Genomic DNA, 24348 nt, shown 5'->3' with positions numbered 1-24348 from the left:
GCTTAGAAGCAGCTTTGTCTCTCGGGACAACTGCTACCGCTGCAAATATTTTTGAATTATGTTGGCGCCTTCAGTCCTCCTGTGATATGCAATGCTCTGATACCATGTTGAAATTTCTAAGTCTGACACGTCAGAAATTCCTATTGTATTATCTGGTTTATTTCACCTACTTGTTTATTCCTTAACAAGTTATTTAACCATATAAATATTGTAAATAAACACAAATGCAATCTCAACTCAGATACAGATCATTAACTGAAATAATAGACAAACACACAAGGGACACTGTTATTTTTGGACAATCGTCTCCGGAAAAATCGGTGCAGCAATTCTAAGGGTTTTATTATTAAGCAGCTTTCTTGAGTACAACTAAGGTGCCAAACAGGCTCACCCAATAGATATTTCTACACGGCAGTAATATCTCTTCTCGGAAGCAGATATTCAGCTTCTCAACACTAGTCTACCCCTTGAAAATCCTTTCAGCTCTTCTCCAAGGCTCTGTGTCAGCCCTGCTAGCGCCTGCGTAGCTCTGAAACTCCCTGCGTCAGCTCTCTGCCTCTCTGCGTTAGCTCTTTGGCCTTCTGCGTCACCCACGCAGGCCCCTCAGCATCTGCACAATCTCTGCTTGCCTCTGCATGGCTCCTGTTGGTTCTGCGTAGCCTCCTCAATCACTGCGCTGGCCCTCTGGCACTATCTCTGCCTCTCTGCTATGTACTCACTGCCCCTCGCTGCAACTCAGATCACTTGTTCGATTTCTCTCAGCAAACCCCGCTCCAGAAAATCGAACCAATTGATCAATCTTGGTGTATCTCCCACTGACCCTCAAGCCTCCTCTTATACTTTTCCTGTTGAGTCTTCAACCGCCGAGATTAAGTCTCTAATCAATGGCTAAGATTAGATTTGGTTTGATCCATGTCATTTAGAACATTCTCACCCAGTTTTATATTAATACCCATTAATATTTTAATTTTCTTAAATTTAGACTTAGGAACCCCATTAAAAATATTAATTATTTTAATATCTTTGCAACCGGGTGGAATTTCCCCAAACCATTTCTGGGTCTTGGAGATCTTATGTGCCTTAGCCTCTCCACCAAATTTCATGGTTAGAGCACATCCAATGCTACAACAAATCAACACCAAAACCCTAGGTCAAGACTCACTCCACAAACATCAAGTAGCTTGCATCAAATCGACATGGAATGAGGGAGGCACTTTATGAAAGTAATTTTCTATTGCATCAAACACTACTATAGAAGAATGATAGACACTTCAAGCATTAGGATGCTCTTCCATAGGAGCCATATATCGTCATGCAATATCAATCACTAGATCTGCATACAAGTGTTTAAGGAATAATGTCATCATGCCGAGATAGCTCATGTCATGCAAAGTAGGAAGCACCATCATCAAATAGGGCGATCCATGAAGAAAGGGAATGCAAAACATGAAGGGCGCCAATAGATGTGCTACCCATAGATATCGAAGCCACCACTATCCCTATGAGAATCAAGTGCAACCACAAAGAGAGATATAGGCACCAAGATAATCCACCATATAAACCTTTGAACCAATGTGTAGCATCCTATACATCACCACGTGGTACGTGTCATTATCCAAGGTAGAAGACCAAGTGGGTATCCTCCATATGTATGATCCATGCACCATCTCAATCAAAAATAGGTGGTGTGTATCTCAGGATTGTCAACATCTCAATATGTCACCCATGAAAACCCTGTCATGTGATGAAAATCACAAATTTACCTCATACAATATGAAGGGTAATAGTTTTGATTCATCTCACTTACATCAAAAAGGTTTGTTGCAACTCCTCTCCTCTACATTGCTTCCTTACAGTCCATCCTAGCAGACATGGCTCTCAACAACTTGATCATTTCATTAGTAGCGCTTCTTCGTTGTCCTCAACTTCAAACTAGTATTCCTCTATGTACCATACTATTGTTTGCTCGAGTAATCTTCCTTCTCACAATTCTAATTCTTCTTCTCCCTATAACTATGTTTTCTCCCTCAATAATTCTACCCAGTAACTCTCTTTACTAGAATCCATTTCACACACATGTAGGTAATAAACCTACTCTGGTACTAAAATAGTGCAGTGGCCTACAGGGTTACAATTAAAATCAAACCACATAGCACATAAAATGGAAGCAAATGCACCACATAATTTAAAGGAAGAAAAATAATGGAGGAAAACAAGATTTACCAATCTATTAATTAAAAACATCAAATTATTACCCACAAGCCTCAATGGCCTCTTTGCTACTATTGCAAAATCAAGCCATAATATATAGTAAATTGGGTGTGTGATCACTATGAAGTCTGAACTAAGACATCCAAAGGAGAAAAGATGCAATCTAAACTAAGTCCAAGTCTCATCAAGTAGATTGAAGAAGATGATGCTAAAGGAATATCCTTAAACAATCAAGTATAATGAATTATAATATTGTATTTGCACTTAATAGTCAATGAACTTTAACCTCCTTACCGAGGAGAGTCATGAAGATGATGAAACAGATATTGAAGAAAATTTCTTCTTCAACAAGGCAAAGGTAAAAAGTTTGGCACACATGATGCAGTACAAATACAGAACAAACATGCTTGTATTGTGAGATATCGGGATATGGAACTTGAGATTACAGAATTCGAGCAATCGGTATGCTCAAAGGTAAGGTCACTACAAAGAAGAAGGAGAATAGCAATATTGCTTGGAATTCGGATGATAACAATTAAGATAAGAGGTTGACATTGAAAGTTGAAACTAACAAGACGACTTTTCCCAATTAATTGTTAAGCTATGTGAGAATGAATGTTCAATTGAACGAAGAACAATTTTCGAATCTAGGATCTGCAATCTGAACAAGGGTTTGAGTTAGGATTTGGCAACTCGTAACCATGGCAGGTCGTCGAGGAAGGAGTTCTGCTCCCTCCTACAGTCAAATAGCTGTGAACAGAAGCAAGAGAACTGGGCCACATCGCTTCAAGAAACCGTCGGAGGTGATCACTGAGGATACTAACACAGGAAATATCAAACCTAACGAACAGGAAGATAGCAGGGAGAAAAGGAAAGAGGGCAGCAGTCAAAAAATGACACCTATGAGTGCGACAGGGGTCTATAAACCCAAGTCGACCATTATCCCTCGGTTCGTTTTAAGTGACCCAGTGCTACAGGTGCACAAAGAACACCTGGCGGAACACGCGGTTATATGCAAATTTATGGGGATTTGGCCAACGGAAAAAGCCTTACACATATGGATAAGGAACCACTGGAAACCGAAGGGGGAAATAAACCTTCACCTTGGATCCAAAGGCTTCTTTACAGTAGTGTTCACGAGCTTAGAAGATAAAGACAGAGTGTTCGAGGGAGGACCCTATTTTTACGTTGCTGCAGGTCTCTACATGCAACCATGGGTGATGAACTTTGTCCCAGAACGAGAAACATTCACCTCAGTACCAGTATGGATAAGACTATACTCCCTTCCTTTAGATTATTCGCTATCGGTGTCTTTAAAGGCCATCGGTAACAAACTAGGGCATTTTATAAAAATATCGAATGCGACTCTAAGAGGCAAATACACCTCTTTCACCCGGATTTGTGTGGAAATGCACTTATCTGGGGCACTTTCGGACGAGATCATTTTAGAAGTATATGATGAAGAATGGGTGCAAACGGTGGACTATGAACATGTCCCATTCAGATGCCGCAAATGCCATGAACATGGGAACCTATACAGGGACTGCCCATCAAACAAACTGGAGAGCAACACAAAAACCACCACAAGCAAAGATCCCGAGGGTTTCACTAAGGTGGGGGGCAAAGGGAAAGGAGGAAAATGGTACCAAAAGAAAATCAACGAGGACGGGCAACCGAGCCACAACAATTTCAAAATCTTAAAAGAAAAAGATGGAAACAACAAGGCAAACCAGGAAGCGGAAACTAATACCAATGAGAAGAATAGGGATGTTAGCATGAAGGATATACCAGAAGACAGCCAGAAGACAGCCAGCAAAAGGATGATCTACCAAGCATTGTGGAGCTCAATAGGGACCATGAGATGACCCCAAGTGAAGCAGGAACGGAGGACCATGAACTGCAAGAGATTCTTGAGAGGGAGAACTTAGATCTAGAAAAGTTTATGGAGCAGGTTATTACCAAAGGGGTTGACTCCCTGCCAAAGGAGGAGTTTGACAGGGTTCAACAGCTCTTCCTCTGGAGATCCCAATCAAAGGGCTCTGGAGTCAAGAGAAACCATGACAGCCAGGAGAATAGAGCAGTGTTGTTAAAATCGCAATAATATCGCGATATTATCGTTTTATCGCGTTAATTTCCCACTACCGATATTATCGCAAGGAATATTCGAAATTATCGCCAGTTTTTTTTATACCCGATTTTTTGGAAAAAATCGCTATTTTTTGATAAAATTGCGATTTTTTCCGTTTTTATCGCGAGCAATCGGGGCAGCGAGGTTTTATAAGGGATGCTAATGCAATTTTTTTTTGAAAGAAACAAATAATTTTTGAGTGGGGCAGCTTAATGATCAAGTCTAGGCCCTAGTATTGATATGCTATTCATGGTAATGTTAAATTCTTAAAGTGAAAGTGACATTCTCCTTAATCTTCATTTTCATCCTTTTACTTAAATTTTTAACATTACCATGAAATGACTCAGGATGTTTGAGAGTGGTTCTGGCCTCATTGGATTTCATATGGAGAAAGTAGAATTTTAGATTTCATTCAAAATCCAGCAGACTTATCAGTTTTTCAGGATTTCAGGATTGGGAAATTGTAATGTTTCCAGGTGACACCACCTGCCTGGGCTACCCCTGCCACCAGTAGAGGACGTGTTCTACCTCCTATAGCTCCTACTTCTAGTTCTTCAGCTTCTAGAGCATAACGGACTCCACTGCCAACTCCACCAGCACCAGCATCTACATCTAGAGGGAAAGGGAAAGCTGTGGCATTTTCTCGCAAGAGGGGCAGAGGAAATCAATAGGATTAGACTTTAGTTATTTTCTTCATTTTATTGTATATGACATTATGACATGATGAGATACATTATTATATTTTTTGTTGATATTTTGAGGCTGAGTTGGGACTCAGGAGTTAGGACTTACTATTCAGGACATGATTCAATGTTGTGTGATTTTAGCACTAGAAATGATATTAAACATCTTATATATTAGTTCTTTTATCATATTTATGTGTCAATGTATTTATTTTATGTTGTAGATGGTTTAGATATTAAAAAAAATTGAAAAAAAATGAATATTTTTGTACCAAACAATTTTTTCCCGATTATTTCCAATTATTTCCCGATAATTACGATTTTTTCCTCGTGCCGATATTACCCCGATAACGATTAATGCAACATTGGAATAGAGGGATGAAAACAATGGAGGAAACACCGGGGCAATCTTCCAAGAATCCAGGTAGGAAAAGAAGAAGGAAAAGACAGAATGAGCTGCTGACCGAATGTGGAAAACTTAATCTTCCAAGAATCCAGGTAGGAAAAGAAGAAGGAAAAGACAGAATGAGCTGCTGACCGAATGTGGAAAACTTGTGATTAACTCAGGTAAGATGAGAGATCTCACCAGCTACTCCTTTACAAACATTTCTTAATGAAGCTCACAACCTGGAACATTAGGGGCCTAGGAAGTAAGAGGAAACAAAGAAATCTTAGAAGTAGAATAAAAGAAGAAAAAACAGATATGGTTTTTATTCAGGAAACCAAATGCTTGATGGACAAGACCAGAGAAATACAAAGTAAATGGTTAAGAAAGTATGAGTATCTAGAGGTTAAGGCAGATAACTCGGCAGGAGGGATTCTTACGCTTTGGGATCCCCAAAAACTCGAAATCCTGGATGAAAAAGCATCCAGGAACTATCTATCACTGGTGATTCAGCCTTTGGGTGATAGGGAGACTTACATGATTACAAATGTCTATTGTCCCTAAAAACTAGAAGACAAACTCAAGCTTCTCACCTCCCTTGAGGAGCTAAGATAGAGATATCTTGATATGCCATGGATTCTGGCAGGGGATTTCAACATGATCAAATCTCTCACAGAGAAGAAAGGTGGCACTAGAACACTAGGAAGAGACTCCATTGCCTTCCTGAACTTCACAAATAAAATGAGACTAGTGGATGCTGAAACAATAAATGGCACTTTCACCTGGAACAATAAGAGAGGAGGGGCTTCTCAAGTTGCTTCTAAACTAGATAGATTCTTAATCTCAAAGGACCTCCTTCTCACAGGCCTTGACATGACAACTCTAATCCTTCCCTTTGGAGGCTCGGACCACTAGCCTGTCCAGCTTGAAGCCACATTTATAGGTACACCAAGGAACAGACCTTTTAGGTTTGAAAATGTTTGGCTCTCTCACCCAGACTTCACTAGCAATATTGACATTTGGTGTATAGAAGATTTGCCCACTCAAGGTACTAAAATGTTTATGCTGCAACAAAGACTTAAACACATCAAATCCAGACTCAAAGATTGGAACAAAAAAGAGTTTGGTAATATTTTTAAAGCCAAAAGAGAAGTTGAACAAAAACTCCAGGGGATTAATCAGATCATAATCACAGATGGTTTTACCGAGGAAAGGAAAACTCAAGCTGACTCTCTTCAGAAGGAATGGGAATATAGGTCCATCCAAGAGGATCTATTCTGAAGGCAAAAATCTAGAGTGCAGTGGGTTAGAGAAGGGGAAAAAACACAAAGTTTTTTCATAAATCAACTTTAGATCACAGGTCAAATAACAGAATTTCAAAACTCGAAGATTTTCAAGGGAAAGAGCTTGTATCCCACAAAGAAATGGAATTTGTCCTAGTACAACACTTCCTTAGCATTGCAAAGGAGCCTCTCTTAGACAAGTCACGGTTCATTAACAATTTCACGAAGTACATTCCCAAGCTTGTAACAAGGGAAGACAATCACAATCTTAACAGGCCAGTGTCTGAAGATGAGGTCAGTGAAGTTATCAATGAGATGCAAAATGGGAAAGCTCCTAGCCCGGATGGATTCAATGTGGACTTCTTCAAGGCATGCTGGAAAACAATCAAACAAGACATCCTTGATGTAGTGGAAGACTCCAGAAGATCTAGAACGGTTTTGAAAGCTCTTAATGCCTCTTTCATAGCTCTAATTCCAAAGCAGAAAAAAGCTATGACACCGAATAGATTCAAACCCATAGCTTTATGCAATGTGGTGTACAAGATTATTTCCAAAGTGATCGCCAACAGACTCAAGCCACTTCTTCCAGCTCTTGTCTCAAAGGAGCAAACTGGTTATGTGGAAGGTAGACAAATTCTCAATAACATCATACAAGCTCATGAGATGGTACACTCTCTTAAAAGCAATAAGCAAGCTGGTATGATTATACAACTTGACCTAGCGAAAGCTTATGACAAGCTAAGCTGGTCTTACATCAGGGCAATGCTGAGAGCTTTTGGTTTCGACCACAACTGGATTAGATGGGTTATGGCCCTGGTATCCACGACTAGCTTTTCAATCCTGCTTAATGGCTCGCCCTCCAGAACCTTTTTACCTTCTAGGGGTCTCAGACAAGGAGATCCGCTTTCCCCCTTCCTCTTTGTGCTCATGATGGAAGGACTAGGCAGAGCGATAAAAAGTGCAAGTGTTGAAGGAAGAATCCAGGGACTGAAACTGACCATAGATGGAGTTGCTTCAACTCACCAACAATTTGTGGATGACACTATGCTGCAGGGCATTCCCACGGTCAAGGAAGCCAAAGCTTTTAAACAAATCTTGAACGACTTTGCTATGGCCGCTGGTACAGAGGTAAGCCTTGAAAAATCAAAAGTTTTCTTTTTTAACACTGACATTGCTATTCAGAGAAACCTCACTAGAATTCTAGGGTTTCAAAGGGATCAGTTACCTTCTAAGTACCTTGGAATCCCTCTTACGAATAAACCTCTAAGCAGGGGAGTGTGGGAGCCGATAATTAACAAACTTCAGGATAGGATCAGGAAATGGACATGCAGATCTTTGAATTTGGCAGGGCGCCTTGTGCTTACAAAGGTTGTCCTGCAAGCCATACCCATTTTTATGGTGTCAGCTCTTCCTGCTCCAAAAGGAGTTATGCATCAGATCAAGAACATTCAAAGAGATTTTCTTTGGGGCAAAGGGGAAGAGAAGAAGAAATGGGATTTGGTAGCTTGGGACAAGATCTACAAACCTAAGGCTCATGGCAGTCTGGGGCTTCATGACCCTGAAACCCTCAGCAGAGTTTCAGGTGCTAAACTTTGGTGGAGGTGGCTTAAGGAATCGGAAACCCCTTGGGCGAAGCTTTGGAAACAGAAATATGCAAATAATTGGCAGGAGAGGGATCATATTCGAATGTCTGGGCTTATCAAGGGCTCCCACATTTGGAATCTGGCTTGGGAAAACAAATCCATTGTCCAGCAGCACAGCTTCTGGGAGATCCGAGCTGGGAACCTGGCAAGATTTTGGGAGGACAACTAGCAGCAGGAACCAAATTTGTTTAGGGAAGAACTAACCTGTTCTCAAGAATGACACTGACAACAAAGGCTTATGCATGGTTAGTGACTTTTGGGATCAGGCAAGGAACAATGGTAAATGGAGAATATGAAAGGATCCAGGCTACAGTGAAGAGAGCCCTTTGAAAGCGCAGGCAGGCTCTCTTGATCAAGACTTGGAACAGAGGAAGATTTTGGTATCATCATCGTCTGACCAACTGAGATGGGGAGGAAACACAGAAGGTAACTTTAACCTCAAAGAAGCTAAACGAATAGCCCTAGGGTTTGATCATCAAAAACCTAATAAGGTATGGAAGGACCTTTGGCAGCGCCAGCATTGGATGAAAATAAAGTTGTTTATGTGGTTGGTTCAACAAAAGAAAATTATAACTTGGGAAAATCTTCTGAAAAGAGGTTTTGTTGACCCATCTAAATGCCATCTATGTGGTTCACAAGAAGAGACAATGGAACACTTACTCAATCTCTGCCCTTTTACCTCTTCCTTGTGGGATTGGGTGGCCTCAATCTTCAGGCAGACTGACAAGGACAGACTCAGTATTACCAACACCTTGAAGAATTGGAGAAAAGACTTCTCAAGGAATGAAATCATCAACAAAGCTTGGACGCTGGTTCCAGGCTTCTTAATCTGGGATGTCTGGAAAGAACGCAATGGCAGGATTTTCAAGAACAAAACTGGCTCAACCCAGAACATTATTGCACAAATATTAAGACAGCTCAAAGACATTGTTGGAGCCCTTTTAGGAAAACCTCCTGAGGACCCCACTCTGCCCTAGGAAGCTCGTATACTGTTGCAGTTGGGTCTTAATTTGCTAGTTCCCCAAAGCATAAATAAGGGTGTGAGACAGATAAATGCTAGTAAAGACATATGGCAACCTCCTCCACATGGTTTCTTGAAATTCAATTTAGATGGAGCCTCTAAAGGTAACCCAGGGATCGCTGGTTTTGGAGGGGTCATCAAAGATGAGCAAGGGTGCATTAAGGTTATCTTTCACAGTCATTTGGGGACTGCCACTAATAACATGGCAGAGCTCATGGCCTTAGAGCAATGCCTGGAAATATTGATCGAGTCAAATTTACATAATGCTATCATTGAAGCAGACTCTGAATTGATTATTAATGCGATCAAGAAGATTTGTAATGGAAAAGCACCAAGAAAAGTTTCAAAACATTGGTGGCTTTTGCAGGTCTTTCAGCGCATTCATACCCACCTACAAACCCTGAGAACGGTTAACTTCGTTCACATGCGAAGGAAAGCCAATATGCTAGCTGATCGTCTGGCGAATGAAGGAGTGTTATGCAAAGAAAGTTACAGCAGGTATGCTTGGGATTCGACACCCTCTGGAAAATTGCATGAGGATTGTCAAACACAGGCGGCCAAAGACATGGAGAACTTCCAGACTATCAGGAATGAACAGGAAAGAAGACCAGTGGAAGCAAGAGTGAGCGGAAACGAAAGTCTTTCTTAACTGTTGATCCCTCAAAATGTGTAAAAAAGAGCTTTTTACAGGGAAGGGGCACTTGGTAAATAGCAGGCTTCTTAGCAGGTCGCCAACCACAGATCTTGATAGCCTTCACCATCATCTGGATATCAGGTGGAAAAGTGATCGAAGGTTAACTAATCAAGCGGACCCGAAGATTTTAGATCAGCAGTTCATAATCTTCATTGGGTCTGAAAAAGAGGGTAAAGACCATGCAAGTTTTCAATCTGATATCGCGGAGGACCATCAGATCAACCGGGACCTAATCATATGGATTTTGGGTTCTAAAAGTAATCGAAGATTAAATCTCAAACCGGACCCGAACATTTATAAACCAATGGCTCATAATCTTTATCGGGTCCGTGAACCGTGTAAAAGGGGTGTTTGTGACCGTAGGATCTTACGGGATCCGGATCGAAGGGACATCGGGTCTCAACATGGGAGGAGGTTAAGGCCAAGAACGGACCCGAAGTTTTATACTTTGACAGTTTATTTACCTGTCGGCTCCGTAAAGATGGTAAAGGTCGCACATATCTCCAAAGCGATTTCTTTAAAGACCATTGGATCACGGGTGGTCCTATCGAATGGCCATCGGGTTGGATAATGGGCGGAGATTTAGATGTAAGACTAAGGCATAAGGTTTCTAGTTTGTATCAAGGTTGTTTTGGGTTAATCTTCATCGGGTTGGCCATTGCTGATCTTTACACATGTAGAGACATGTAATATATGTAAATTTTCTTGCAGTTAATAGAAGGCTCCACTCTTACTTGACCAAAAAAAAAACGAAAGTTGAAACTAACAAAAACTACCTATTATGATTGGCAGCCATCTAGGTCTCTATGCAAAGGTAAATCCATCTAGATCCTACCTTCAATGTAAATACCCAAGGGTGATGGAGATGCAATCAAGTCAAAAGATTGTTGATGTGGGTTTGGTGGAATTCTACCTTCAAATGAGAGAGAGAAGCTAAAGATATGACATCTATCCAGAACAATTCTAATAAACAGCAAGCAATATGGCTAATTACCCAAGCGCCTCAGTGGATGATGGTCAACACATATGCAGTCTTCAAAAAAAATCATAGTCGCATTTTTCTTTGAATCTCTCTCCTTTGAATTTGAAAATTCTCTTTGTAAAAGTTTGGAGATTCTGAATTAAAGGGTGTGCATCATTGAAACTCATTATTTTAATAAGGTCATTATTTAATTAACTGACATGAAATAAAGGTCACATTAGTTAAATTGATAAAGTTTGCTTAGATTAAAGTTTTGGTAAACCCCCAAGAGTTCGAATAAAGGTGTACCTTAAATTAAATTAAATTAAATTAAATTAAATTAATCTGTAACTCCCACCACTCGAAGCGATAGAAGAAACTGAGAAAGGCAGATTGGCTAGGGCAATCAATTCAACTTTCCTGGCTCTGGTTCCAAAAGAAACTAATCCTACCACATCGTAAAGGTTCAGGACCATTTCTTTTTGCAACGCGGTTTATTAAATCGTCACAAAAGTCATAGTTTGTAGATTTAACCATTTCTGCCAACCTATTCTCGGAACAGTAAGAAGGACTTGTGAAAGACAGGCAGCTTGTTGATCATATGATCTTTGGCTGAAGAAGCTTTGATTCAGACTAAACCAGAAACTTAAGCAGTTTCTAGATTAAAACCATTTCTACTAATCCTGATCTCAGAACCGGTAGAGGGATTTGTGAAAGGTAGGCCGCTTGTTTATAATACGATCTTGGTGCAAGAAACTTCGGTCCAGAGTAAAATCAACAACTTAACCAGCTTCTCGATTAATTTCATTTCTACTAATCCTAATCTCGGAACGAAAAGAATGATTTATGAAAGGTAGGCAACTTTTTGATAATATAATCTTGGCTCAGAAGCTTTGTTTCAGACTAATACCAGCAACATAAATTAGATTTGGGGGAGGGCTTCTGATATAGTCAATAGGTTCTTTCTTGTTAAATACTTCGGATTTACTCCAAAATGCTTTTACATATTCCGAGAACTCTTGGATAACAGTTTTAGATGATGGCAGACTTGGTTTTTTAAACCCTCTCGATGGCTTGGATAAGGGCACCCAGTCTCTCTAAGAAGAACTCTTAATAAGGGACAAGATTGGTACTGGTTCAAGAAATTTATTCAGTTTATCATAAATAATTGATTTGGAAGAAGGCGTTCTGCTAATAGGGGTGGCCAACTCAAACAAGTAAAAGAGTTAGAAAGATTCTAGAATATTTTCTTGGCGCCTCAGCAGAGAAAATAGTGAGGGATAATTACTTCGATTATGTTATCAACTGCAGGGCCAGAGTTCACCAGAGAATCTGTAATATTTTGGGATTCAAATGAGAGATAAGAATAAAGCTATAAAAGAAAAGACTTGGGCATGCCTAATTCAACTGACAAGTAAAAGAGTTCGTTAATCCGTCGGACAACAGGCGCACGCCTTTCCTTTCTAGAAACACAAGCTACAGGTGGAGAGCTCGACCATCTTGATAGATAATTTTGCAGTTTCAAGAGGCAAGGTTTTATCAAATTTGAATATAATGTCCACGAGATTTCAGCGCAGTTTTAGTTCTTGGCAAAATTAAAGAAATTCACGTCAAGAATCGCAGAGACGAATCCCAATAATTTGTGATTTTCGATGAAATGCTACGAATATCCACATCGACCGTATGGACAGAAGGTCGGACGGGATACATATTGACTTAGAATACAAACTCTTAAAATACGAACGTAATTTTAACCGCTACTGGCATTAAATTTTACCGGAGTTTCTGATGTGCGCATGTGACCGGACATAAGCATTTATTGCTTATTCCGAGATTAATTAAATTTCGGTCGATTTATAATGGAGTAATGTTGGAGAAGCGTACCCTCACGCCGCGTCTGAACCCGGGGAAGCCCCGAAGGAATCGACGTTAAGTTAGCGAACGAGCCTCGCCGCTGCTCCACAGCTCCAAGTACTCTCTGATAAGTACCGCAATTCCTTCGATGCTCATCATTATGCAACTCTAACCCTCGAGCGGCGGTGAAGTCGGGCATTGAATTCGAATTCCGACTGTAAGTCTTACTGTGATAACGCGGCGCCCTCTTCTTCGCGACGGTGTGCTCCAGCTCGTTTTGTTGTTCTTCGTCAATCCGTCGCTTAAATTCGAGGAGCTGATCCACCGTTCTTCTGTGAACATAATATGCCGATGCCGCCATCACGGAAGCCCCGACCAGGGTCGCCATGACCAAATGCAAGGCCGAAGATGAGAAAATATCCATTAAAACCCTCGCAACAAATGCTCTCCAGCTCAAACAGGAAATCTAAATTTACTGTTTCTTTGGAACGCTGGTAAAGGCAGAATTCGTACAAAAACCCTTGCAAGAGCTGTTTTCCAGCTCTAACAAGAGACTCGAAAGAACAGCGTAGAGGAGAGGCCAGAATTAGCATTAAAACCCCTACAAGATTTATTTCCGGCTGGAATAAGGAATGTATATTATTTTGCTTGTTTCAACAGTGAAGAGCAGAGACCTTCATTCGATCTAAAACCCTTGCCAGAAATGTCATAAAGCTCCAGGATAATTTTGTTCTGTTTTTTTCGACGGTACAATTTGGAGGCCGCCACTTCCACTCGTACTTATACGGGCATTGCAGGGGAATTGATCCCGAATACTACAGAAAAACAGGCATGGATATATCACAGCATATTTAAAGGTATTGAATGGGAGGCTTAGAGTCCCGTTGCAGATCTTCCACAGTTCCCCATATATTCCTCGCAGAGGAAGGGACTTACACTGATCATGGGAATTGAATTTAAATACTGATTATAATAATAAAGTTTTGCGTTCGGCTTCTGTGAAAATTTTTTAACTTCATACGCTGATGTGGCACTGAGATTTGGATGAGTGGATATTCTTTTGTCTTGGCATGCTGTCTGCCATTGCAGATAAAGTGGAAAATATTTTTGGAATATTTAAAGGGATAAATAATTTTGGAATAGTTCTGAGACGAAATGTATTTTGTATTTTCCCTTCCTATCATTCCACGTAGCAAACATGTTTCCCGTACCGATAAGTTCGATGAAAATACATATCATGGGATATGCGACGGATGAAACTCACAAATAAAAAATATACATATATTATAACTTAATCTTAAAAGATTTTATTTTTGATAAAATTTACTATAATTTAGTTTCAAATTTATTGTCTTTTCACTTTATTTAAACTATTAAATTAATAAGTTCAAATGTTTCCTACATTGAAAACCTAAAATTATGAAAATTGAAATTTACTTGATTTGAACATTATTTAAATAATTAAATGTTTTAATGTGGGATGAGATGTTTGAGATGTTTTGATGATTCAGAAAATAAGTTATATTCAATGGTTTGTGAATTTGTTTTTTCTGAACCTACCAATAATCGTACTTTCTTGGTTTTTATAAATTAATTGTAATTGTCAAAATATCAATAATCTAACTCTTCTATTGTGAAAAAAAATGTTTCATAACATATAAGTGTAGTAAATATTTTTATTAATTTGAAATTACAAGTTTCAAGATAAAGATTATAAAAAATGTTAGGAAATACACATTGTAATTCAACACTATTTACTTTAAATACTATTTACAAAATATGAAAAGTCTAAAAAAAATTAGTTCAATATTTTCCATGCTTAAAAATTTGAACTATTTTCCATGCTTAAAAATAAAATTTATGATTGAAGCTTTGAAAAATAAATTTTGATATGATTATCTCCGAAAATATGTTTAAAAATTTGATATGAATCACAGAAGTTTTAATTCAAAAATCTTATAATTCAAGTATCAAAGTCCCTCTAAATTAGAAGTACATTTTGTACTCCAACAGCATTTACCCTAACACCATTTACAAAATGTAATGAAAAGCCTAAAAATTACATTAATAATAATTTTCATGCCAAACAAAATACATCTAAATTTAGCAATCTAACATAAGTGAAGTTATAAAATATATTTCAATTGGAGTTGTTTTTAGTGCGACTTGTTGGAGTTTCGGTTACCCTGTGGAAAAATTTGTGGTGAAAGCTTGATTTGTGTTATTTAAAGTGGAAAATTTTTTGGTGAAATCTTGATTTGTGTTATTTAAACTAGTTTTTTGACTGTATATATGGAGTTTCCGTTGCCAGGTGGAAAAATTTGTGGTGAAATTTTGATTTGTGTTATTTAAAGTGGAAAAAATTATGGTGAAATCTTGATTTGTGTTATTTAAACTAGTTTATTGATTGTATATATGGATTCAACACCTTGAAAAACCCCTAAACACTTCTCTTTTGCAGGGTTATCCATCAAACTTGTGATTTTAATGAATTCCTGCGGGATTTAAAAAAAATAAACAGAAAAAATCCACAAGAAAATCACACTAAAAACAACTCGATTTAAATTTAACAATCAAACACATTTGAAATTATAAAATTTATAATAATAAACATAATTGTAATATTAAACTCTAATCACACCCACATTATAATTACAACCCCATTAAAGTTATAAAATACATTTAAATTTAACAATAGCAAAATTAAAGTTAATAAAGTTATAAAATACATTTAAATTTAACAATAGCAAAATTAAAGTTATAAAAGCTATACTGATAAAAATAATTGTAAAATTAAACTATAATCGCACCCACATTAAAGTCGCAATGATAGATATGACTGAGATTCCAAAACCTAAGTAAAAAGACAAACCTAACATTACCTCAAAACTATTATTATTATTATAAATAATTATAAAGTATAGACCAACCACCAAACTCACTTAAATTATATAAATCGCATTCTTTAATAAATTATAGATTTACGTTAAACCAGAAAAGATAGGACTAAATGATAAAAACGTATCAGTAAAGATTGTGTGGATGTTACTCAAAGCCATCATCTACGCAAATAGAACGTGGTCTAGTGAACACTTCATTATGTCCTTAATTTTCAATGACTTGACCCTCAACTCAAGGATATTGTACAAGAAAATCTAAAATGGCCACATCTTGAAAAGGTAATGATGTTACCATAACTTAACGTATCATATGTATTTACTTGGTTGTTAATCAAATCAACATTTTGTGTAGGTGTTGGGGTAGGTTGTTTTTTCGGTTTTTGGTCATAAAGAATGTTCTAATATTTTTTTGTTAGGATGTTTATTTCCAAATTAATTTAATATTTTATTAAATATTTTTAGATTTTAGATTAGTGATTTTTTTAATTATATTTAAAGAAGATGAGATTTTGTTAATTATAAATAATTTTAAATTTTATTCAATTTTAATTTAAAGAGTATTGGTAAGTAAGATAATATTGTTGGGTTTGTAGTATGTTTTAAAATTATTTTTGTTTGGGTAAGAGCTAAGAGTTCGTCGAACAGACATGTTAAGGACAGAAGACCCAGAGGCATCTGGTAGCAGTCAAAATCCGCCCCCTTACCCACCAGTAAAATCTGCCCCCTTACCCACCAGTGGGTTAGCAGCTAGAGATGGTTGTCCTCACTATTGGTCTGAGAACTGAGTTATCGTTAGGTAAATTTGACCCTGTGTCCCACCAGTTGAAAAAAAGAAAGCTAATATGGTTAGGTAAATTTGCTAATATGGTTAGGTAAATTTGACCAAGTGAAAAATTGAAGGTTGCACCTAATATTAGTGACTTACAGTATTACATATAATTAAAGCGTTTTAAGGGGCTTGGGGATTCTCCATTGTCGGCTCACTTAGGTGTGTCTGGCTAGCTTGGCTACATTTAAATCAAGGTTATTGGTTGCTTTTAAGCCATAAGATAAGAGACTATTGTGAGATGTTTTTTCCCCGTTTGGAATTTTCCAGGGTAAATCATGTGTTGTTGACATTTGTGTAATTACCTTTTAATTATTTTCTTCTCATATCATATGTGTGTGTAGACTACAACCAAATCAACATGATGTTCATGATGAAGTGGCATGAGGAGAGCACTTTGGTGTGAGCAAGTGTGTGGAAGGAGAGAATGGAAGCATAAGCATTGGGACAACAATAGCCAAAAAGCAAAAGAATGGCTGCATGAGTTTTGGGACAACAATAACAAAAAAAAGTTACTTTGAAGATGAAAATTTGTAAACGACATGTAAATGGGCATACTGTTGTGAGACTTAATTAGGCATGTGTATCTTTGATGGTAAAGTCTTGATATAGACCTAGGTGATAGGGGACAACTAGTCAAGTTCAAAGGGGAGATTGTAAGGTAAAATCAACCCAATGAAAGGGTGAAGGTTGTTGAGTCAACAGTGATGATTTTCAATGCTTAGTATTGGTGACACATAGTATTGAGCCTATGGTATTACATGTCGTTAAAGCCTTCAAAAAGCTTGGAGATGCTCCATGTGAATGTGCCATAACTAAGCAAAAAGCTCACTTGATTGGTTGGGGCCAAGGTGTTGATTAACTCAATTACATTTAATTCAAAGATATTGATTGTTTTTAAATCATAAAATAATAAAACTTAATATTAACTAAATTTTCCCATTAAAATTTTCTAATATAAATCATGTATATTATTATATGATTCAAATCAATTAATTATTAACCAATATCTGAAATTATTGTTAAAAATATTTTAAACAAAATGACCATATTTAATTTTAATCCCATATATTATATCACATACTTAATTTTAACTATTCAACTTAACCTCGTATCCAAAAATTTATAAATATTAATATTCATATCAAAAACTTATAAATATTAATATTATATAACTTAAAATTAAATATAAATAAGCGTAATATTATATTAAATAATATAAAACATATAACCAAGATAATTCACGTAGGGTGGAAGTTAGATCTTTGCATTAACCTCATATCCAAAAACATATAAGTATTAATATTATATAATTTAAAATTAAATATAAATAAATCTAATTTTATATTATATTAAATAAAATAAAATATATAATAGCATTGAGAAAAGGATTAATAGGGGTGGAAAGCTTACTTTGGTCTTGAAAATAATTGTAAAATAGCAAACTTTGTAATGTGGGATAAAAAGAAGTTCCTCTTTGAAACTTTAGTCACTCCTGTTATCTTATATGGCTGTGAGGTTTGGGGTTGCAGCATCTCCAGACAATCATGGAGAAAGATTGAGCAAATCCAGAAGCGTTTTATAACTTATAACCTGAAAATTAAAAGTAATACACCCTATCCTATTCTCCTTATAGAAGCAGGTCTTTCCCCTATTAAGAGCCTAGCTATGCTTAGGTTTCTGTTGTACAAGCACAAAATCAGTAACATAGACGATCATAGACTTCCTAAGCTAGCTTTAAATTCTAGCCAAAACCACCTAAGGCTCCATCGAGGGGCATAAAGACACAAGGGCCTGGTTAAACCATTGGGAGATCAACGAAAATGATGCATTGCAAAACATAAATAACATTAAAGATATTGTTACTTCTAAGTTCAAAGAAAAAATGTGGTGTGAGAAAGACTTAGCGACTAAAAGAAAATAAGTTATTATAAGAAGGTCATCAACCCCACCCTAGAAGATCAAAAGTATCTCTCTATTTTAACTAGCTCAAAGAAGAAAATTAATATAACAAAGATTAGAACGAATTCTCATGAGCTCCATAGTGAAACAGGTCGTTGGGCAATTCCTAAAACGCCATGGACGGAAAGGATCTACCGTATATGTGAGAATAGGAACATCGAGGATGAAAACCACTTCCTCTTAGAGTGCCCCGCATATAACCACATTAGATCTTAGTTTCACAATCTTTGTTACAATACTGACCTTCCTAGCCTTTTACAATGTCAAAATTATAGTGAGCTCGGGAGGCTTCTCTCCAAGCTTTTTGAGTATAGAAATAAAATCTTAAATCAAAATAGATAATTTGTTTCTTTAGGTCCGATAGACCATTATTTAGTCTTAGTGGACGTTAACCATCATCATCATCAACATCATTAATATAAAACATATAACCAAAATAATTCACGTATGGTGGAAATTAGATCATTACATAAAAAGCCACTTGCCACTAAGATACGACAAAGAAATATAATCTTACTTCCCTTTTGTATAGTGTTAATTTTAACAAGTGAGAAAGATGTACCCTTTCGTGTCTAAGCACTTGGAAATCAAAATTTCGTTAGCATTTCAAATATTAGGTGATCTCGAGAACTTACTAATCACCGGTATTTAACATAATCACTAAGTATTTCTAAACTCAGGAATACTTAGTTATTATGTCAAACAAATAGAGAAATAAGACTCTAGGGGTCAAAATGGTATTTTTAGGTCAAAAAAGTGGTTTTGAAAAATGGGCATATCGTTTTGGTTTTGTGGTCCTCGAGTTATATTTCGTTTGTTACTTGACATCTATAATCTAAGTCATAAATCATAAAGTATTTTGAAATTCTAATTAGTTATTATTTTTTCTAAAGATAAAGATAAGTTATTATTTTATTCCCTTTATATTTTATATAAATTTTATTTTATTTATTTAATTTATAAATAACAATTGATTTATAATATGGTTTGTACTTTGTTTTATCTTTTTTTTAAAATAAAATATAAGTTATTATTTTATTCACTTTATATTTTATATAAATTTTATTTTATTTATCTAATTTATTAATAAAAATTGATTTATAATATGGTTTGTACTTTGTTTTATCTTTTCTTTAAAATATTGTAATTTTTTTTGTTGTTCTTAATCCAATTCAAATCATGGAGTTATGTTTATTGATGAGTAATCATATTCCTTTTTAAATTTTAGTAAACAATATATTGATTAGATATCGTTAGATTTTCTAATCAACTACAATATACTTTTTGACTCAATCTAAATATTGATTGCATTGAATTCCCTTTTCATATCTTTTCATTGTCACTTAAGGGGAACAATGTTTCAGTGAAAGCACTTACAATAATAGGTTTGACTCTTTAGTGGTGTATATATCAGTTAGTGCACCTCCCACTTCAATTGGTGAGCCAATATTATTTATTAAAACTTTATGAACCATTTTTATTAAAGGAAAGAAAAAATTATTTAATGATAGTGAGCCAAGATTATTTATTGAAACTTTATATTTTAATTTTTTTTTGTTAAATCTAAGATGAAGTCATTCAATAGTGATCTATAGCTAATTATTTCTATTAGATAAATTAGATTTTTAATAATTAAAATTATGTATAACTAATACTAATAACTTGTAAGTCAAAACTAACGTAAATTAATTTATAATTTAACAAAAATTAACACATCCAAAAACACTTTTTTATGGAGATACCTAAGAATCCCACTCCAAACAAATACTCATCCTTAAAATTGTTTTACTAAATAAATTTAATAATCTATTTTTATTTTTATTTTTTTTATTAATTTAAATAATAAAAAAGCTTTAATTTAAAATTTAATATTATTACATGCAGATATCAAAATACCCTTAATCCAAAAGTTATCTTCAATTGAAAATTTAACTCTTTAGCATGATTTTCTCAAATAAATAGATAGGTAAGCCGAATTCATATAAAAACACCCTAGTGGCCAATTTTCTTATTTCTAAATCTAGCCTGAATAAATAATTTCTCATCATTGTAAGGACACTATAAGAAGAAAACTTGTAGGGTCGTTAAAAGGACACCTCTGTCCAATATCCAAAGAGAACACCGTGTTCTTTATCCAATCAGGTCTCTATGTTAGGCTGTGCTAAAATCAGCAGACTTAGCACGTGTTATTTATCCAATCTGGTATCGATGTGCGACCTTATGATGACCACTGAATTTTAACCGTTGCCCTTTGTGTGTGGATTGGTTTACTATTTGGAGATATTTGCCATGAAAAACGGGGTATAAGAACCTTTTAATAAATTGATCTCTGTGTAAAGTTGTTTTTGGTTTCACTATAACCATGAGTAATTGGACAAGTGTAAAGTTGTTTTTGGCTTTGCGATAATAAAGGGTAACTGGACAAGGGTCACATGTGATCAAAAGTGACTCCACCATATCAACCCCTTGAAATATGACACTTTTAATTGGTCTATTGTGTTCTATTCTATGCACTTAAGCATGATAAAAAAATATTTCGGTTTTAATCAAGTTTTGAAAATGGTCTATTATAATATTTATGTAATACTTTCAGTTATTAATAAAAATATTGATGGACAAATTTAAAAAGAATAAATAAATAAAAGGTAATTAGTTAAAAGGTAAAGATGACCAAAGTTGACCAAAAATGACTCTAGCATATCATGGACTTAAAATAGGACATTCTTGACTTACCTACTTTACTCTACTATATGGACTTGGCATGGTAAACTTTTTTATTTTAGGTTTTTTGAAGTTTTGAAAAGCTTCCATTGTAATATTTCATGTGATATTTTCAACTATCAATAGAAATATTTGGACAAATTTACAAAAATAAAAAATAAAATAAAGGGTAACTGGACAAGTTTGGTTGTGTACATTCAATTTTAGGTGTTTTAATATTTCCATCTTTAATTTATAATTTATATAATGCTTCATAATAAAAGTAATACTAAAAAATGGTAAAATAACATGTTAATTGTGCCTTGAGGTACCCTCTAACCCAGTATGGTAGCCATGTTATAATGCCAACATAAATAGTTTAACTTGGTCAACAATAAAATATTAAATAATAAATAAAATAGCCATGTAATGTCAATATAAACATTTTGATTTGGTAAAAAATAAAAATAAAAGGGGTAAATAGCTCGATAACTAAAATTATAAAATAATAATAATAATGTCCATTAGGTCTTGGATAAACCATGATTCAGTGGGTTGTTAAGACACTCCTAGATGTTAAGTCATAGGTTCAATTCCCTGGACATAACCATACAACACTCCTAGATGTTAAGTCATAGGTTCAATTCCCTGGTCATAAGCATACAACACTCCTAGATGTTAAGTCATAGGTTCAATTCCCCACTCTATTGGGGTGTTATTCTTGGATATAACCATGATGTAACCTTGTCGTTGTGGAACGTAAAAAATGATAATTTTAATAATAAATTATAAAAATAAATTAAACTATAAAATTATAGTGATTTACAAGCCCATGGTATTTGTTGTGACTAGGCATATTTAAAAGTTTGAGGAAAAGAATGCAAGAGTACCAATTTAGATGCATCTTAACTTTGAGCTTGATCCCTCTAAGTGCTTTGGTATATCCAGATTAAGATGGGTTTAATCTGGTATAGTGTTTGAAGCACTTTAATAAGCAAAGTCATATCATGAAGTGTGTTATGTAATACTATTACCAAACTACTCATGAGATGTAGACAAATTGATTTGAGTGGGATTTAATCCCCACTAAGTCGTAGATTCAAACCTTATGAGAAGAAGTTGAAAATGATATGAAAGAGTTAAGAATAGAAGCCATTTAAAAAAAATTAAACTATCCAAAAAAAAAAATACCAAACTATATAAAAACCACTTTACTAAAAATAAATTAACCCCAAACTATCCCATCCATATATAAATGGACCCATTCAAAACTCAACCTAATTACCAAAACAAAATAACATATTAATATTTTATTTTTAAAATATATTATATAAAAAATAATTAATTAATTTTGAACTATGATAGATGTATTTATCGACCACACTTCCTCAAATGGACCAAATTCTATCCGGATCGTTCCACTTGACCAAATTCTAATGATATTTTGCGGAAAAAACATCGGAATCGTTGACTATTTTTAAACATTATTCTTACGAACACGTGTTTTCGCTTTTTGACCTATGTTCGATCTTGCCTTATCATTTCGACTATGCTCTCGATCGCTTTCACACAGAGTTTCAGATTATTAATTTATTTAAATCAATTAAAGAAATGTCAAACATATACATCAGATAAAACGAAAATTTAAAAATATTATAATGAGATCCAAAATCTTCCGGCTCATGACAGCTTGGGATTATATTCTTGGACTGTCACTTTCAAATGCTTTAAAACAAGCGAGTCCGAGTCCATGTCCACCAATGGTCAAAATTCAAACTTAACCCATTGACAATGACAGTGTTGAAGTGTAGTGGGTTAAGGGTCCTGTGTAGCAAAATACTTTGCCCCAATATTAAAATTAATTAACATTAAAATATAAAAAGAAAAAGAGAATTCAATCAACTAAATTTAATTTTAAAGTCAAATAACTTGAATTATACGGGAAAATAAGAACATCATTTCCGCATACGAGCATTTAATTTTAGGGCGTTTTGAGACATCAACATTTACTGCTTGCTTTGACCCCCTAAATGAACTAAGTTCCAGTATTAAAGAAACGTACCCTCGCGGTGCATCTGAACCCGAGGAAGTCCCAAGGGAGTTGTCGTTAAATTTGCGGAGGAACCTCGCCGCTGGTCCAAGATTCCATTTCCTCCCTCGTAGGAGCTCAACTTCTTCTGATGTTCGTCGATATTAGACTCCAGTAACCCTCTAGCGGCTGTAAATTCCGGCATCGAACTCGAATTCTCACCATAAGTCTTACTATGATGACGCCGTCGCCTCTTCTTGTGCTCCGACTCAGCCTTTTGTTCTTCTTCAATCCGGTGCTTTAACTCGAGGAGCTGATCCAGTGTTCTTCTATGAAAATAATATGCCGAGGCGGCGACCACGGAGGCCCCGACCAGGGCAGCCATGACCAAATGCAGGGTCGGAGACGAGAAAAGATCCATTAAAGCCCTCGGTCAAACTGTAAATTTAAATTTATTTTGCTCGAAAATGAAGCCTGAGTTCGTACTAAGACCTTTGCGATAAATGTTCTACAGAATTCAACAGTATAATTTAAAGAACGCAAATTAGAGGCGAGAATTAGTATTAAAACCCTCCCCCAACGCAATTTAGAATGTTTTGCTTGTTTCAACAGCAAGATTTGAAGGCTAGAGGGCGGCATTCGTATTTATACCCTTGCGAGAGATGTTGTCCAGCTCGAAGGATAAATTTATTCCGAGTTCACTCCGTCTTGATAATGGTAGTGCGCGGGGGAATTGAGCCCGAATATTACCAATGGGAAAAAAAAAGAGGTGCGTGATTATCATACCATATTTAAAGGTATCGAATCGTATGCTTTACCGACGTGCGTTACCACTGAAAGTAGTGAAGGCGCCTTCCAGATTCCCACTGATATTCTCGGAGGCGGAACTTTACACTAATTTTCTGAATCGAATTTCAAATCCCATGTAATAATAACAACAAAGTTTCGATGATTTGCGTGAATTTTTTATTTATTTTTTTAAATTTTATTTAAATGTTGACGTGGCTGCGACATTGCGATGAAAGGAGCTGACGTGGCCCTCAGTTTTGATCGGTGTCTTGACCTTCT

General features: G+C 35.9%; 1 protein-coding gene across 3 annotated transcripts in view; it reads right to left on the bottom strand.

Moving 5' to 3' along the window:
* Window positions 1–23899, bottom strand: part of LOC149162357 (putative AMP deaminase) — a 307854-nt gene extending 283955 nt beyond the window's left edge. The window contains exon 1 of one of the 3 annotated variants that reach the window (XM_089437233.1): window positions 23314–23899. In XM_089437233.1, coding sequence (XP_089293359.1) covers window positions 23314–23701 — 388 coding nt within the window. In that variant the 5' untranslated portion in view covers window positions 23702–23899. Of the gene's footprint in view, window positions 1–12893; window positions 13810–23313 lie in introns of those variants that run through there. The other 2 variants (XM_089437234.1, XM_089437232.1) reach the window with 2 other exon arrangements.
* Between the last annotated feature and the right edge of the window lie 449 nt (window positions 23900–24348).

The sequence above is a fragment of the Pinus tabuliformis genome, chromosome 5_2 (assembly GCF_031772625.1).
Source record: "Pinus tabuliformis cultivar Carrire ecotype Pingquan chromosome 5_2, CPIR1, whole genome shotgun sequence".
Classification (NCBI taxonomy): Eukaryota; Viridiplantae; Streptophyta; class Pinopsida; order Pinales; family Pinaceae; genus Pinus; species Pinus tabuliformis.
This window is presented reverse-complemented; position numbering and strand designations above follow the sequence as displayed.